General features: G+C 39.3%; 1 protein-coding gene and 3 non-coding genes across 4 annotated transcripts; all 4 read right to left on the bottom strand.

Annotated features, from left to right (window-relative positions):
* Positions 1-9,331: 9,331 nt before the first annotated feature.
* rps11 (ribosomal protein S11) lies at positions 9,332-12,060 on the bottom strand. Its single transcript, XM_084743333.1, has 5 exons — positions 11,993-12,060; positions 11,356-11,496; positions 11,070-11,145; positions 9,907-10,036; positions 9,332-9,527 (listed from the first exon to the last, which is right to left on the bottom strand). The coding sequence occupies exons 1-5, from the start codon at positions 12,005-12,007 to the stop codon at positions 9,404-9,406; spliced, it is 486 nt and encodes a 161-aa protein (XP_084599459.1). The 5' UTR covers positions 12,008-12,060; the 3' UTR covers positions 9,332-9,403.
* On the bottom strand, positions 9,642-9,726 carry LOC146309270 (small nucleolar RNA SNORD35). Its single transcript, XR_014772536.1, has one exon. It is a non-coding gene; the product is annotated as a small nucleolar RNA SNORD35 (small nucleolar RNA).
* On the bottom strand, positions 10,152-10,236 carry LOC146309269 (small nucleolar RNA SNORD35). The gene has a single exon (XR_014772533.1). It is a non-coding gene; the product is annotated as a small nucleolar RNA SNORD35 (small nucleolar RNA).
* LOC146309268 (small nucleolar RNA SNORD35) lies at positions 11,219-11,302 on the bottom strand. Its single transcript, XR_014772535.1, has one exon. It is a non-coding gene; the product is annotated as a small nucleolar RNA SNORD35 (small nucleolar RNA).
* Positions 12,061-12,597: the final 537 nt, after the last annotated feature.

Below are 12,597 nucleotides of genomic sequence, written 5' to 3'. Positions count from 1 at the left end.
CACAAGTAGAGAACGGGGCCTTCCACTGTTTTTACAAAATAAGTTTAAATGCTACAGATAAGTACTTCTTAGCAGTTGTATGGTATCCTCTGTGATGCTAACTAAGGGGGTGTGGCTTAATGAAAGGTGAGACCTGTGACCGCTTCACAAAATGGATGATCCTTGGTGTTTTTCAATCAAACTGTAATCTACTGCATTATAATCTATAATAGTGCTTGATGAGGAGCTGCACACTCAGGATAAAGTAATCAAAGTCTAATTAATGTTCCAGCGGAGCTCAGTGAGAACTGGGCCACAGTGTCTGACTGAGACGGTGGGAACTGAGGTCGCGCAGGAACAATGTGGTGTTTTCTCAGGGAAAATGACTAAGTGGAAATTAAAACAGTGGAGGGCAAGAAAAAAGACGACAACAACAACAATATTCTCTGCCACGCTGTGGTTTGGTTGAGAAGGTTGCGAGAACTGGGTTTTTAAAATGCAACCAACTGTGGTTACCCACGGCAGCAAATCTCTGGTCTGAGAGTTTATGAGCTCATATAAAGGAGACAGGGTGAAAGAGTGGAAATGATCCCACATTGTGAATTACACTCTAGAGAGATAGCATCAGAGAACATTTGAAAAAATTAACTGTCATTTTTGATGATTGATATTTGTGTCTGATTTTAAATCACACCGTGTGGATCTGCTAAGTATTTAATTTAGGGTTACATCTCTAATCTTGGATTCACTAAATAGAGATAAGTTTTGAATTGTGCAACCAAGTTCTTCTTAACTTTTAATCTGGTTTTACTCATTTTAAACCAATTAAATTAATTTTAAATTAATCCGTTAGTGCAACCCAGTCTAGAAATAGCTGCGCTGAAAATCAAAGCAATCTTAAAAACAAGCTGTCTGCAGGTTGTGATAAGAAATGAGATCCACCAGAGGAGGCGAGATGAAGAGATCGATTACTCTGAGGTTTCCCATGATCCTGCCTCTCTCCGGGGAGAGTGAACCTCTGCTCCGGCGCTGCGTGGGTCTCTCAACTGTCATTATCACCGATGGGAGCCACAATAGGTCAGGGAGATGAGATAACATTGTGAGCTGCAGAGCAGCAGGTGAGAGGCTCAACAGGGCACGATTAGGTATCCGGGTCCCAGGGTGTAGCATTGCCTGGGGCCTCGGGGGCCTCGGCCCTGCCATCTGCCGGGGTGAATTCCTCCTGCTGGAGAAGAGACGCTCAATAGCAGCGCAAACTGTTGCTGTGGGGCGTTGCTTTGAGTTTCTCCTGTTACCTTTTATAGAGAGAAGTGTTACACTTTACAGTTCCTTTGTTACAGTCTCAAACACAAACTCAAAGAATGCAAGAAACTCTCGCAAACAAAGGACTGAAACTTCTGGTATTTGTGTAGTAATTCTCTAATTGTTCAACCCCATTTTCCCATGTTTTTGTGTCTAAGTGACTAACAGCGACAACAATTTCTGAACTTGGTCCAGTATCGAGGGAAACCACTGCAGCTGTGAGAAGTGAAACTGAGCTACATATGCACACTGCCAAAGCATCTCCAATAAAAGTGCTTGTTTTTGCTACTGACAGACACAGATTGTTATTCTAATTGTATGACAACATTATAGAAAGGATTGCCACAGGGACAAACCTTAAAGCATAATATGCATTTTGTGAAACCAGAAACAACTGGTTTATTGCTGTTTCATGAATTTTCTCATCATAAAACTATATAATATTTCATTTAAGCTCGACAAACACAACAGCCCAGGAGCAACAGCCTGATCCAAGATGAAGAAGATCCAAGATCACTCATATTATATATGGACATTTTTTCATCCTCTATCTGCTCAAGTTTGCTCACATTACTTCCAGTTAGGAAGTGGTGTTACGCTGCAGCTCAGTTTGGCTTCTGCCAGCTGCAGTGGTCTCCCACAAATATTGAAGTTACCCTCTGACGACTATCTGGTTTGTCTGTTGTGCTTTAAAATTTTAAGTTCTGCTTTTCGTTGCCAAAATAGAGCATAAATATAACCCACCTGCAGACCCAAGTCACCTGGTATCGTCCATGAATCACTTGAAACAGCACTTGTTAGATATGCAGTCCAGATCCTGCCTGTTCTCTGGATTGTAGGTTTCGGGGCTCCAGTGTGAGGCCATCAGTCAGCAAGAGCACACCCCAGGGATGCTCTGATGACAGCCATGCTGGATGTTTCACACATGACCCAAGAGCGCTGCTGCACGCAACACCCCGTCCTGTGAGCGGCCAGCGCCACCCCCATTCTTTGATCTGACAACATGGTGTAAAATTGGAGATGGTCGCCATACTCACACATGCCAGACATGTAGTCTGTCTGACAGGCAGGCATGAACATGGCCGAACATGAGAATATTGAATTAAAAGCTGTCATGCAAATCCAGGACGTGTTGCAGAGCTCTCAGCTTACCAGACAGGTCAGGTGAGCGACAATCAATCAAGGTTTTGTAATCGATACTCTTGGATATGGAGCTCTGCAGGAACCAGCCAGCAGGTTCCAAACTTAACCCTTCAGATTGTTTTCAATCACTCACATGTACAGACACAACTCTGCAGTCCAGATGAGATAAAAGGTGTGTGTGTGTGTGTGTGTATGTGTGAAGAGCAGGAGCCACATCTGTTAAATCACTTAAAATCAGTTAAGAAGATCCAGTGCTGTTACGGATATCAGACACCAATAACTGTGACCAGAACCTCCAACCTGAAAGTAATAGATCTTGACATGCTCATTATCCACCATATCTACTTTCACTGACTTCAACAAAAACCCAACACCAAACTACTGACAGTACGCCATACAAAACCAAACTTAACATGCCTCGGCACAGTTTGCAGCTCATACACATGACCGTCTGTTTGTGACTGAACATAATGGCACATATTTTTTTAATAGGATGTTGTTGTCAGACAGCAGCCTGTCTTTGGTGTGAGGACATAGACTGTCTTTGTGCGGATCTTCGGCGCTGATGACATGTCCAGATGTGTAGAGTGACCCCGCACTGACCCGAAGTGGAGCCCACAGAGTTCCTGTTGTGCAGCCCAGCAGCGAGATGCTGGACAGTGATGATGGGTTTAATGGTTGCATATTATATTGCAGCGAAAAAAGTAGGAAGAAGAAAGTCTGTGGCATACCCCAAAAAATAATATTAAAAGTATTAAATTATAAAAGTATTAAAGTTGGTTGTGCATGTCTTTAGACATTGGATGAATTGAAGAAATGTATTACATTAACAGGCCTTTAAGATTGCTTATAGTGGCTTATGTTTTAAAGTTATTAATTTATACTTTCATGATAAATACAGGATGATATCCAGTCACAGCAGGAAGTTGTTAGAAATGATGAGCAAAGAGTTAGATCTCTTCTAATATCTTCTTAACAGTTTGAGCTGAAATGAGATATTCTGCACAATAACTACTACTTCTGGTACAAAAGGCAGCTTTTGTGAATGTAAGTGAAAGACCTGAGTGCTTCTTTGAGTCTCACATAACAGATTTGTGCAAAAATCTTGATCTTGTATCTTGCACTGATGTGACCTGGGCTTTGTCTGAGCAGCCCAGGCTCCTGTACATACAACATGGCCTCCATCTGTTCAGCCCATCAGCTCTACTGCTGCTGTTTCTGCTGTTGACAGCCTCCAAACAACCCAGAACGAGGGTCCAGCATGGGACTATACAACCCCCCACCCACCCAAGTCTGTTGCCCAAAACTCCTGCTGGGCCACCAGAAGGCCTCTGTTTTGATAGTGGCCATTAGCCTCATTGGGTTGACCTTCTGAGCTAACATCCCTGCCATTAGATACACAAGTAAGCACGACTGCAGGCATGCTCCATGACACTGGGTAAACATGTTGGCAAAGTGGAGGAATGTGAAGTGAGACAGTTCAAAAGACCACAGACAGAGGAGAGACGCCCGTCCAACCCAGAGTTTCTATAAAAATCTGTTTGGGTTTTTTTTTTAACTCTCTCTTTACAGACACAAAGACCCATCTCTGACCTCGCTGACCCGGTTGGGTCGTCGGCCTGTGACGGATGGAGCACTAAATCCACGCTGTGTTCACCTTCACCTTTTGGTGATGCCTCCAAATGGAAAATTGAGAGTTATTAAGCAGAACCGTGACACGGGACTGGCTTCTCCATCACTGAAACTCCTTGCAGTGATGGAGTACGCAAATGATTTAAAAGCAGCATGTTCTTGTGATCTTTCTCTCTACTTCGATGATTCTGCCTCACTTATCTCACACAAAGGCAAAAGCATGATTACATGGGTTCATCTTTCAAGATGTGACGGAGGAAAAGTGCTGTTTCAATAAATCCAGCAATAAAGCAAGAAATGTTCTACATCTTTTGCATCTGAGGAATAATCTATATAATTTATGTTAACATGCAGTTAAACCAAGAATCTTTCTGGCAGGTGTTTCTGTTTGAGATGGAAGAAAATCAAAGGCGCACAAATAGTTTAAAGAAATCCTGTGGTTTGTAAGATGGTGTGTAAAGATCCCAGCTGTGTCTCAACAGTTAAGATTTACTGGGGCCAAACATTTGCTTTATTGCCTGGAGACACCAGTGGTTCTGTCCTCTCTGAAAACACTGGAAATCAAACACACATCACTTTAGAACTTCAAATCTTTGCCTATAAGTGTGTAAATTGTGATAAGATTAATTTTGTTCTCTTTATGCATCTAGATTGTTTTGGTGTGAGTCTCAGAGTTTTGGAGACATCAGCTGTAAAGATGTCTGCCTTCTCTTCAATATGAGACTAAATGGCACTCAGCTTGTGGTGCTCAAAACAAACTGAAAAACACCATTACATCTCTCTAAAGGTCATGACCTGGTTACTCAAGATGACACATATCTTGTTGTTGGCAGTTTCATGTAGGAACTATTTTCTTTCTATAAACTACACCCTCAATATCACTGCACGAGTTAGCTCGGTGGTGCAAACGTTACGGCTCAGCCGAGGGGGACGCCATTAAGGTTTACGTCACATGTGTCTTTGGTTTTGTCTTTGTCAATTTCTCAACATAACAAGCATGATGAGGTATGAGGAGGCACCTACCGATTAAAAAAAAAATCAAATAAAATAAATACTGAAATTAATAAAAACTAAACTAAAACTAACAATTTTTAAACAATAAAAACTAAACTAAAATGAGCAAACCCACTCTGAAGACTAACTGAAACTAAACTGAATGGAAAACAAAAAATAAAAAACTCTGTTGATTATCTTGAGGAAATGGGTCATGATTTCTGTTGAGCTTTTGTCACATATTTTTTTGTCGCTTTGAGCACCACAAGCCGAGTGTGGTCTAGTTCCTCTATACTGGAGAGAAGCCAGACATCTCTTTTGGATAAATAGCACTACAGCCCAGAGGACAAATGCGTGTTTCTGATTTTAAATGATCTTATCTGGACTTTATATTGATTTTAAAAGTTTTAAAACACACCCAGCGAGCAGATGACTGGCAGCTACACTCACATGCCTCTCTGACAGCACATGTTCATCACAGTTTAACACTGTCAGCCAGGGTTTATTATGGTTGCTCGGACTTTTTGAGGGATCAGACCTCTGCCCTCAAACAAACACTCTGTGGGAGCTTGTGCGCACTCATGTGGGCTGGGTGGCCTGCTGGGCTCCCTGGGGTGTCTGCTGCTCCATGAGAGGGCCTGTTATTCAGAGAACATCCTGAGGCCCTCCCACCCTCCTGTAGTGTCTGCACCCATGGAGAGAAGGAGCTGGGAAAGCCCCGGAACAAGAGAGGACAATTTGTGGTTAGAAGCTGAGACTCTACTGTTTGGGTAAATATTGTAGCATGGCTGAAGAGCTGCTGGGATTGTTGTTAGTGCAACAAAAACAAAAGGGAAAACTGCAATTGAGGAAAATGTTTGGTTATTTCAAAACAAGCTCTCAGACATACTCGGCTAATCATTAAATGATGGGACTACTTACACGGCTGAGCTCACATGAAGCACTTTCTCCTTTTCACGTCATCACCATATGGACCACATTGGGAAAGAAAACATCTACAGCATCATTATGTTAATGGAGTCGCCTATGCTGCGGCACTCCGCAGACAGAAGGCCAGGCTGAGTGGACGACGGAGGGGGGCGGTCAGTGATTCCCATACATAAGAGCTGTCATCTTCCCCAGCAGAAACAAGGACAAATGCAAATGACTCAGCTGATGCAGACAGGCCATGAATACGCTCAGATCCATGCTTGTTGAGCATATGGATCTCAGACACTGTTGAGCATCATGGCGGCTGTAACTGTACAAAAGAAGGAGGTCAAAGTCTTCTTACAGAGCGTCATCAGACTGATGCTGGAGCCGTCGAATGACAGCGATTGATCATCTTGTTTCCCTGATAATACACCCTCCTCCTGCTCATCTAAATTGCTCATTTATAGTTGTAATAAATCCTGTGCAAAATCCAGTATTGTGCACATATTACTTAGTCTCACATTACTAATGGGAAAATCTGACTAGAAAGAGGATTTTGGGTGAACAAATACCTCCTGATTATCTGAATTTATAGGCTGATGTCACACATGCAATCAAACATCCAATCATGTTTCGTATTGGAAAGTTAATTAGTTGGTAAGATACTAAATTATTTTTAGAAAGTCCAATAATATGAATTCTCACTTTTTTGATTAATTACTATCATAAATGCTCAAAGTCAGTATTATCTGCACATACATTAACCCTGTGGCCAGTATCATACTTGATGCATGGGTTTATGAGACTTCACTAACCTGTTATATGTAATCTGTGACGTATCTGCTGCCCTCTGGTGCATTATCAGAGCACTGCAGGCAGCAGCCTACCTGTCAGTGCAAAAGCCACCATTGTTGCTGTCACTTAATAACTCCACAGTTTTGGGAAAGCTTTGCTAATTTTGAAAATGTTACCGTAAGAGCAACAGTTAGATTGTTTCTAATATTTCAATATAAATACTCATTGTATTGAACCTACAGTTACATAATATTTTGTATCATCTTAGTAAAATTGTGTTGAAAAAGTGTATATCAAATATGATACAGCAGGTATAAGATAATTGATCTGTGAATCCCTCAGTCATGATTCTATTGAAATTCATGATGCAATCTACATTATTCCTAACACAAACACAAATACACCACTAAATAAACTAATTAAAGATTCAGATGTCACCTTAAGATACATTTAGAGTGGAAATTGAGATATTAATATGCATTTATATATGTATATATGTAACCTGCTCTCATCATGATTACTTGGATGTTGCAAACAATTATCAGCAAGTGAGCACTTACTAATAATTGTCTTTATTAACAGATTTTCACTAAAACAATTCCTTAGCTATCACAGTCTGTACGTTATATTGACCAGTTCACATTATATTGATCAAACTGTTTTTGTTGACCACAAGGCAAAATAAAAAGGTTCCTGTTTGAAAAAAAACAAAACAGACCAAGTGACGTGCAAACTTACGCAAAAATTAGAATGAAATTTGTTTTTGTTTTATAAAATAAAAATTTTGTGATAAATCAATTTTCATAAATAGCTTATGTTTCAAATATAATACAAACAAAATATCATATATGTAAATTGTATAGATTTATTTTTTGTATTTATATAATTTTGAGTTCAAAAGGTCCAGCAAACACTCACTGGCTCCTCTACTGATCCATCCTGTGAGCCGCTTTCAAGTCCTCTTTCCTTACAAACATCAAACAGGTATCTGTCGCCATCTGCTGGACATTTCATAAGAAAAACATGTTGTCAACTTATAAAACACTGGGAGGCGCTGCAGTGCACCGATATATTGATAGCAAAAAGTTTGCAGAGTTGCTGAAGCACTGAAACCAGGTCTATCTTTGCTTTGGGTCCAGCATGCAGCCTCTACCAATATATATTAATATCTGTGAAAAAAAATATTTAAACACTGCAATAGTCTTGCTTATACTGGCATAAACACAGCATTTATTTATACTGTACATGTCAACCAGCCTATACTCTTATTTATAATGTTCTTGCATTTTGCCACACTACTTTTAGACCACATTTTTCAGCATTATTGTCATTTATGTATGCTGTATATATTGCAGTGTACATATTTTGATACCACTTTACTTTACTACTCTTCTGTTTTTTAGTTGGGTTATTAGTTAGGCTGTAAAGACTTTATAAATCATTAATAAGATGTTATAACACATTAGATAAAACCGGTGACAGTGACATGTTGCTTGCCAAATAGTGAGCCCACATTATCTATCTTCATTATCTATACTGTTAATCACAGACACCTGCATCACTGTAGGAAAACTGTTGTTACTTGTTTATTAATGATATATAAATGTGTTTACAACCAAATGAATAACATAATAAAAAATCAGTTGTACCATTCATAAAAATTATCAGGGTGGTCTTATTAAGAGGTACACCTTTTCACACATTTTTTATTATTACTCTCTCCATATATAGTTTTAATATGTTGTAGCTTAGCACACCTATTTTTTACTTTTACTTTGTCATTCTGTTTGCCTTCTTTCAATTTTCTAGTTAGTAATCAGTTTCTAGGAAACATTTTATTTTATTGCCCACTTTCCGGTCACCTCGGAGTCACAGTTCAGTCTGATGTGCACCGAACTTTTACAAGTTTTGATTTCCACACATACACAACCTTACACTCTGTATTGTACTGTCCTTTTAAGGAATTAAGAATACCTATATTACATAAAATGGTACCCAATGGTGTCAGAACCGAATAGTTGTTTAAGTAAAAGTAGTTGTAATTGATATTGTTACTCTGGTTTCTGGTCCATTTCTCAAAAAAAGAAATGGTGCCCTATAAGCTTGTTTGAGCGGGGCACATTTCTATGCATGACAAAACCAAAAATCTTTTTAAAAAAGTGTATTATCTGTCATACAAAATTCCTGTATTCTTTACATGTTTACTTTGCTCCCAGTTAAGCAAATCCTGACTATGTTGGGATTTATCAAGAGAAAGAACTGTTGATTTCAATTTAATCCAAAGTTTTACAAAGCTTGTAAGTCAAGTTTTTGTTCTCTAAATTGCCCTATGACCCTTTCCCCTTTTCAGAAAGTCAAGCTAATGTGTAAAATGTCTCTGGATTTAATCAATAAGCATATTAATTTTCCATTTAATGGTGAGCCCTTTCACATGTCACCCACCAACTAGTAAAATACAGTATACCACATCTGATTATGTACAAGACTAAGAAAACATGAAACAGTCAGCAGAACTGATAATGTGCATGTATCATTTAGTGCCAAATCCAAACAGGTGATAAGAAACAACAGAAAATTTAAACAAGGTCTTCTTTATTTGACAGTGAGACAAGTTAGCCAACAGCAGCTTTCCTGTTCAAAGTCACATCTAAAACTTCTGGAACTGCTTCTTGGCTCCGGCAGCCTTTGTTACTTTGAGGACGTTGAACCTCACAGTCTTGCTGAGTGGTCGGCACTCTCCGACGGTCACAATGTCTCCAACTGTGACGTCTCTGCAGAAAAACACCACAGGACAGATGTTAAAATGTGATTAAAATGTGCCTCTGTCCATGACAAAGCTTGTAAAGATTTAGTTATTAGCCATGTTTGAGCAAGACGCATAAAGCCAAGCTGCATCAGTGTTTGCCAAAGGCAGTGTCGTCAGAGCTTCCTGAGCTTGGAAGACCATCGTGAGAATAAACATCATTTGCAGCAAACTAATATACCTTGTTGAAAACATCAAACTAAACTGAGTAGAAACAACTGCACTATTTGCTCTACCTTTAACATAAAAGTTTTGCAAACTATCAAAGTCTGGGAACTAGAACCACAATTTCTGACTGCTCCTATTTGTGCTTTAGCTGTAGGAACTATGAATTATCAGTGTTGTACCTGAAGCAGGGTGACAGATGGACAGAGATGTTCTTGTGCCTCTTCTCAAAGCGGTTGTACTTGCGGATGTAATGCAGGTAATCACGTCTGATAACGATGGTCCTCTGCATCTTCATTTTGGTCACCACACCTGCAGACCAAACAAGGAATTTGAATTTCATCAGCTTTCTATAGATATTGCAAGAAATACTCAAAATCCTAAGTCCAAAAATTGGGAAGAAAATGGCTCTAAACAAGGTTGTCACTCCACTACATCAGCGTTGCCATTAGGCATTGTCGTCAGAACCCAGCGGGTTTGGAAGACCATCGTGAGAAAAAACATCATTTGCAGAACAGTGACAAAAATATCAATCAAGTCAATATGGAGTTTGTGACAGGCAGGTCTGTAAAGACAGGTTCTGGCTTGGGTTGCTTCATGTGCATCTGCACACATGTTGATCTGCAGTCAGGAATATTCAGTGCAAAAACTGAGGCATCAGTACTCACAGTACCAGGGTGGACACTCACTTGGGCTGCAACTAGTGCTTATGTTAACTGTCAATTAATCTACCCTTTATTTCTCATTTAGTTGGTCTATAATGTGCGACGAAATGGTGAAAATGTCAACCAGTGTTTCTTGAAATTCCAGATAAGGTTCTCCAATGTTTTGTTCACAACCTAAAGATATTCAGTTTACTATGATACGGGTAAAGAAACCTGCAAATATTCACATTTAAGAAGCTGAAGACAGAAATTTTACTTCTAAAAATTACTCAAACCAATTTATCTGTTAAGTCAAATTTACTAGTTGACAACTAATCAATTATTTCAGCTCTAATTCTTACCCATGTAGTGTTCTTATTAATCACAGAATTTGTTGCTTTTCTTCATCTTTTAATAGCAAATGAAGAATATTTGGGTTTTCAACTGTTGGTTGGACAAAAGCAATTTTAAGAAATTGCTTTAAACTCTGAATAAATGAACATTTTTCTTTCGACATTTTATACACCAAGCTGTGAAAATAACTGATTACTCAATAACACTAGTGCTAGTTGCAGCCTTAACATCATTTAGCAGAAGAGTGTGATGATTGAATGACAGGGTCATGGACAAGCAGTGTTTCAGCATCCCAAGCCAGAGTAGACAGGATTGTGTTTAGATATACTGTAAAGTGTTAAACTGACCAGAGAGGATACGGCCACGGATGGAGACATTTCCAGTGAAGGGGCATTTCTTGTCAATGTAAGTGCCTTCAATAGCCTGGTGAAAACAAAGGGCATTGTTAGACTCACTACACATAACTTGCTAAGAAGACAGGTTATTTCTCTAACTCTTGACTGCATCAGTATTGCCAAAGGCAGTATCGTCAGAACCCTGCAGGCTTGGAAGACCATCGTGAGAAAAAACATCATTTGCAGCTAACAAAAAGAACTTCACAGCTGTAGTTTCTATTTGGACCATTTGAGTTACCTCTCTTGGGGTTTTGAAGCCCAGCCCGACACTCTTGTGGTAACGGGGGAGCTTCTCCTTGACCTCCTTGCCACCATCAGCAACCAGAACACGCTTCTTGTTCTGGAAGATGGTGGGCTGTTTCTGGTAAGCCCGCTCGGTCTGTGAAACAAAGATCAGAAACTTGAGTAAAAGACAAACCACGTTAACTTCGCCAGCCACACTTCCCTGCACCAAGAGGAACCATTAACATCACGTTAGCCGGCCTCGCCATAAACATTAATTTGAACTTAAACTACTGTAGGACTAAGACCACTAATAGTTGAAACAACGCACCGATAGATAAGTTACAGGTGAAATGTTTTAAAGGGAATGATTGCCGCTTTCCAGTTTATACAAAGCCAGATGGTGTTAATGAAGGGAGTTCACTGGAGCAAGCTAAGCTAAGTGTGTTAGCATTCTGGCTAACTCAATGTTACACGAGGGTGTGCAGAACGGCAACACATGAAAGAAATAAAAGCCTGAATGTGGTTTGAAACGACACAGGGTCACGTATAAAGAACACATAAAACAATATACTTAATATTCTTCTACTAATGTGCTCATTAGAATGTAAAAATATCGTTTTAAAGTCACCACGCCGTTTCCCTGAACATACTTGTGCATCCGCCATCTTTGCCAGCCGAGTCGTAAAGAGGCCTGTGAATGCGCGCGACGGCCGGAAGACTGCGAGAGACAGGAAATGACGTTTTAGAAAAGGCGAGGCTAAAATAAATCAACATGTTATAACATGTTTTGAACGCAGGGAAAACAACATTTGCACTATCGTTAATTAATTCCATAAGTTCCATATTCATAAAGATAAAATTACATAATTCAACCCCATGGTATACGTTCTTTCAAAGTGAAGTTTGAACGCTATTTTATGTCTATTAAATTTGTACCTAATTAGAACGGCATATCAGTTGCCAGTATTAATTCAGATGCTTACGTAAAGGAGTCTGTAATAAGAATAAAAAATGTCTTTTTTGTTTGTTTTTATATTATTTATATATATATTTATTTGTTTACTTATCCTCTCCTTTCCTCGTCTATTGATTTGACATTACTTCCTGATGGAATTATTATGTGCCCCATTTATTATAATTTGAACTGGTTATCTGATTGTTTATACATACATGATCAATAAAAAATAAACCAACGCACGTTTGTTTGTTTTGTTTTGTTAACTTTACTGACCGATACACAGTTAATAGCGTAAAC

Source organism: Lutjanus erythropterus, chromosome 19, assembly GCF_056507025.1.
Source record: "Lutjanus erythropterus isolate fLutEry1 chromosome 19, fLutEry1.hap2, whole genome shotgun sequence".
In the NCBI taxonomy this organism is placed as follows: domain Eukaryota; kingdom Metazoa; phylum Chordata; class Actinopteri; order Lutjaniformes; family Lutjanidae; genus Lutjanus; species Lutjanus erythropterus.
The sequence above is the reverse complement of the archived record's forward strand: the minus strand, read 5'-3'. Positions and strand labels throughout refer to the sequence as shown.

What these genes read in the sequence shown, in the direction of transcription:
- rps11 (XM_084743333.1), bottom strand. An exon ending in CCGTGGCCGTATCCTCTCTG is followed by an intron (nt 10,037 to 11,069) that starts GTCAGTTTAACA and finishes TTTGGTCTGCAG; the next exon opens with GTGTGGTGACCAAAATGAAG. An exon ending in CATCTGTCACCCTGCTTCAG is followed by an intron (nt 9,528 to 9,906) that starts GTACAACACTGA and finishes GTTTTTCTGCAG; the next exon opens with AGACGTCACAGTTGGAGACA.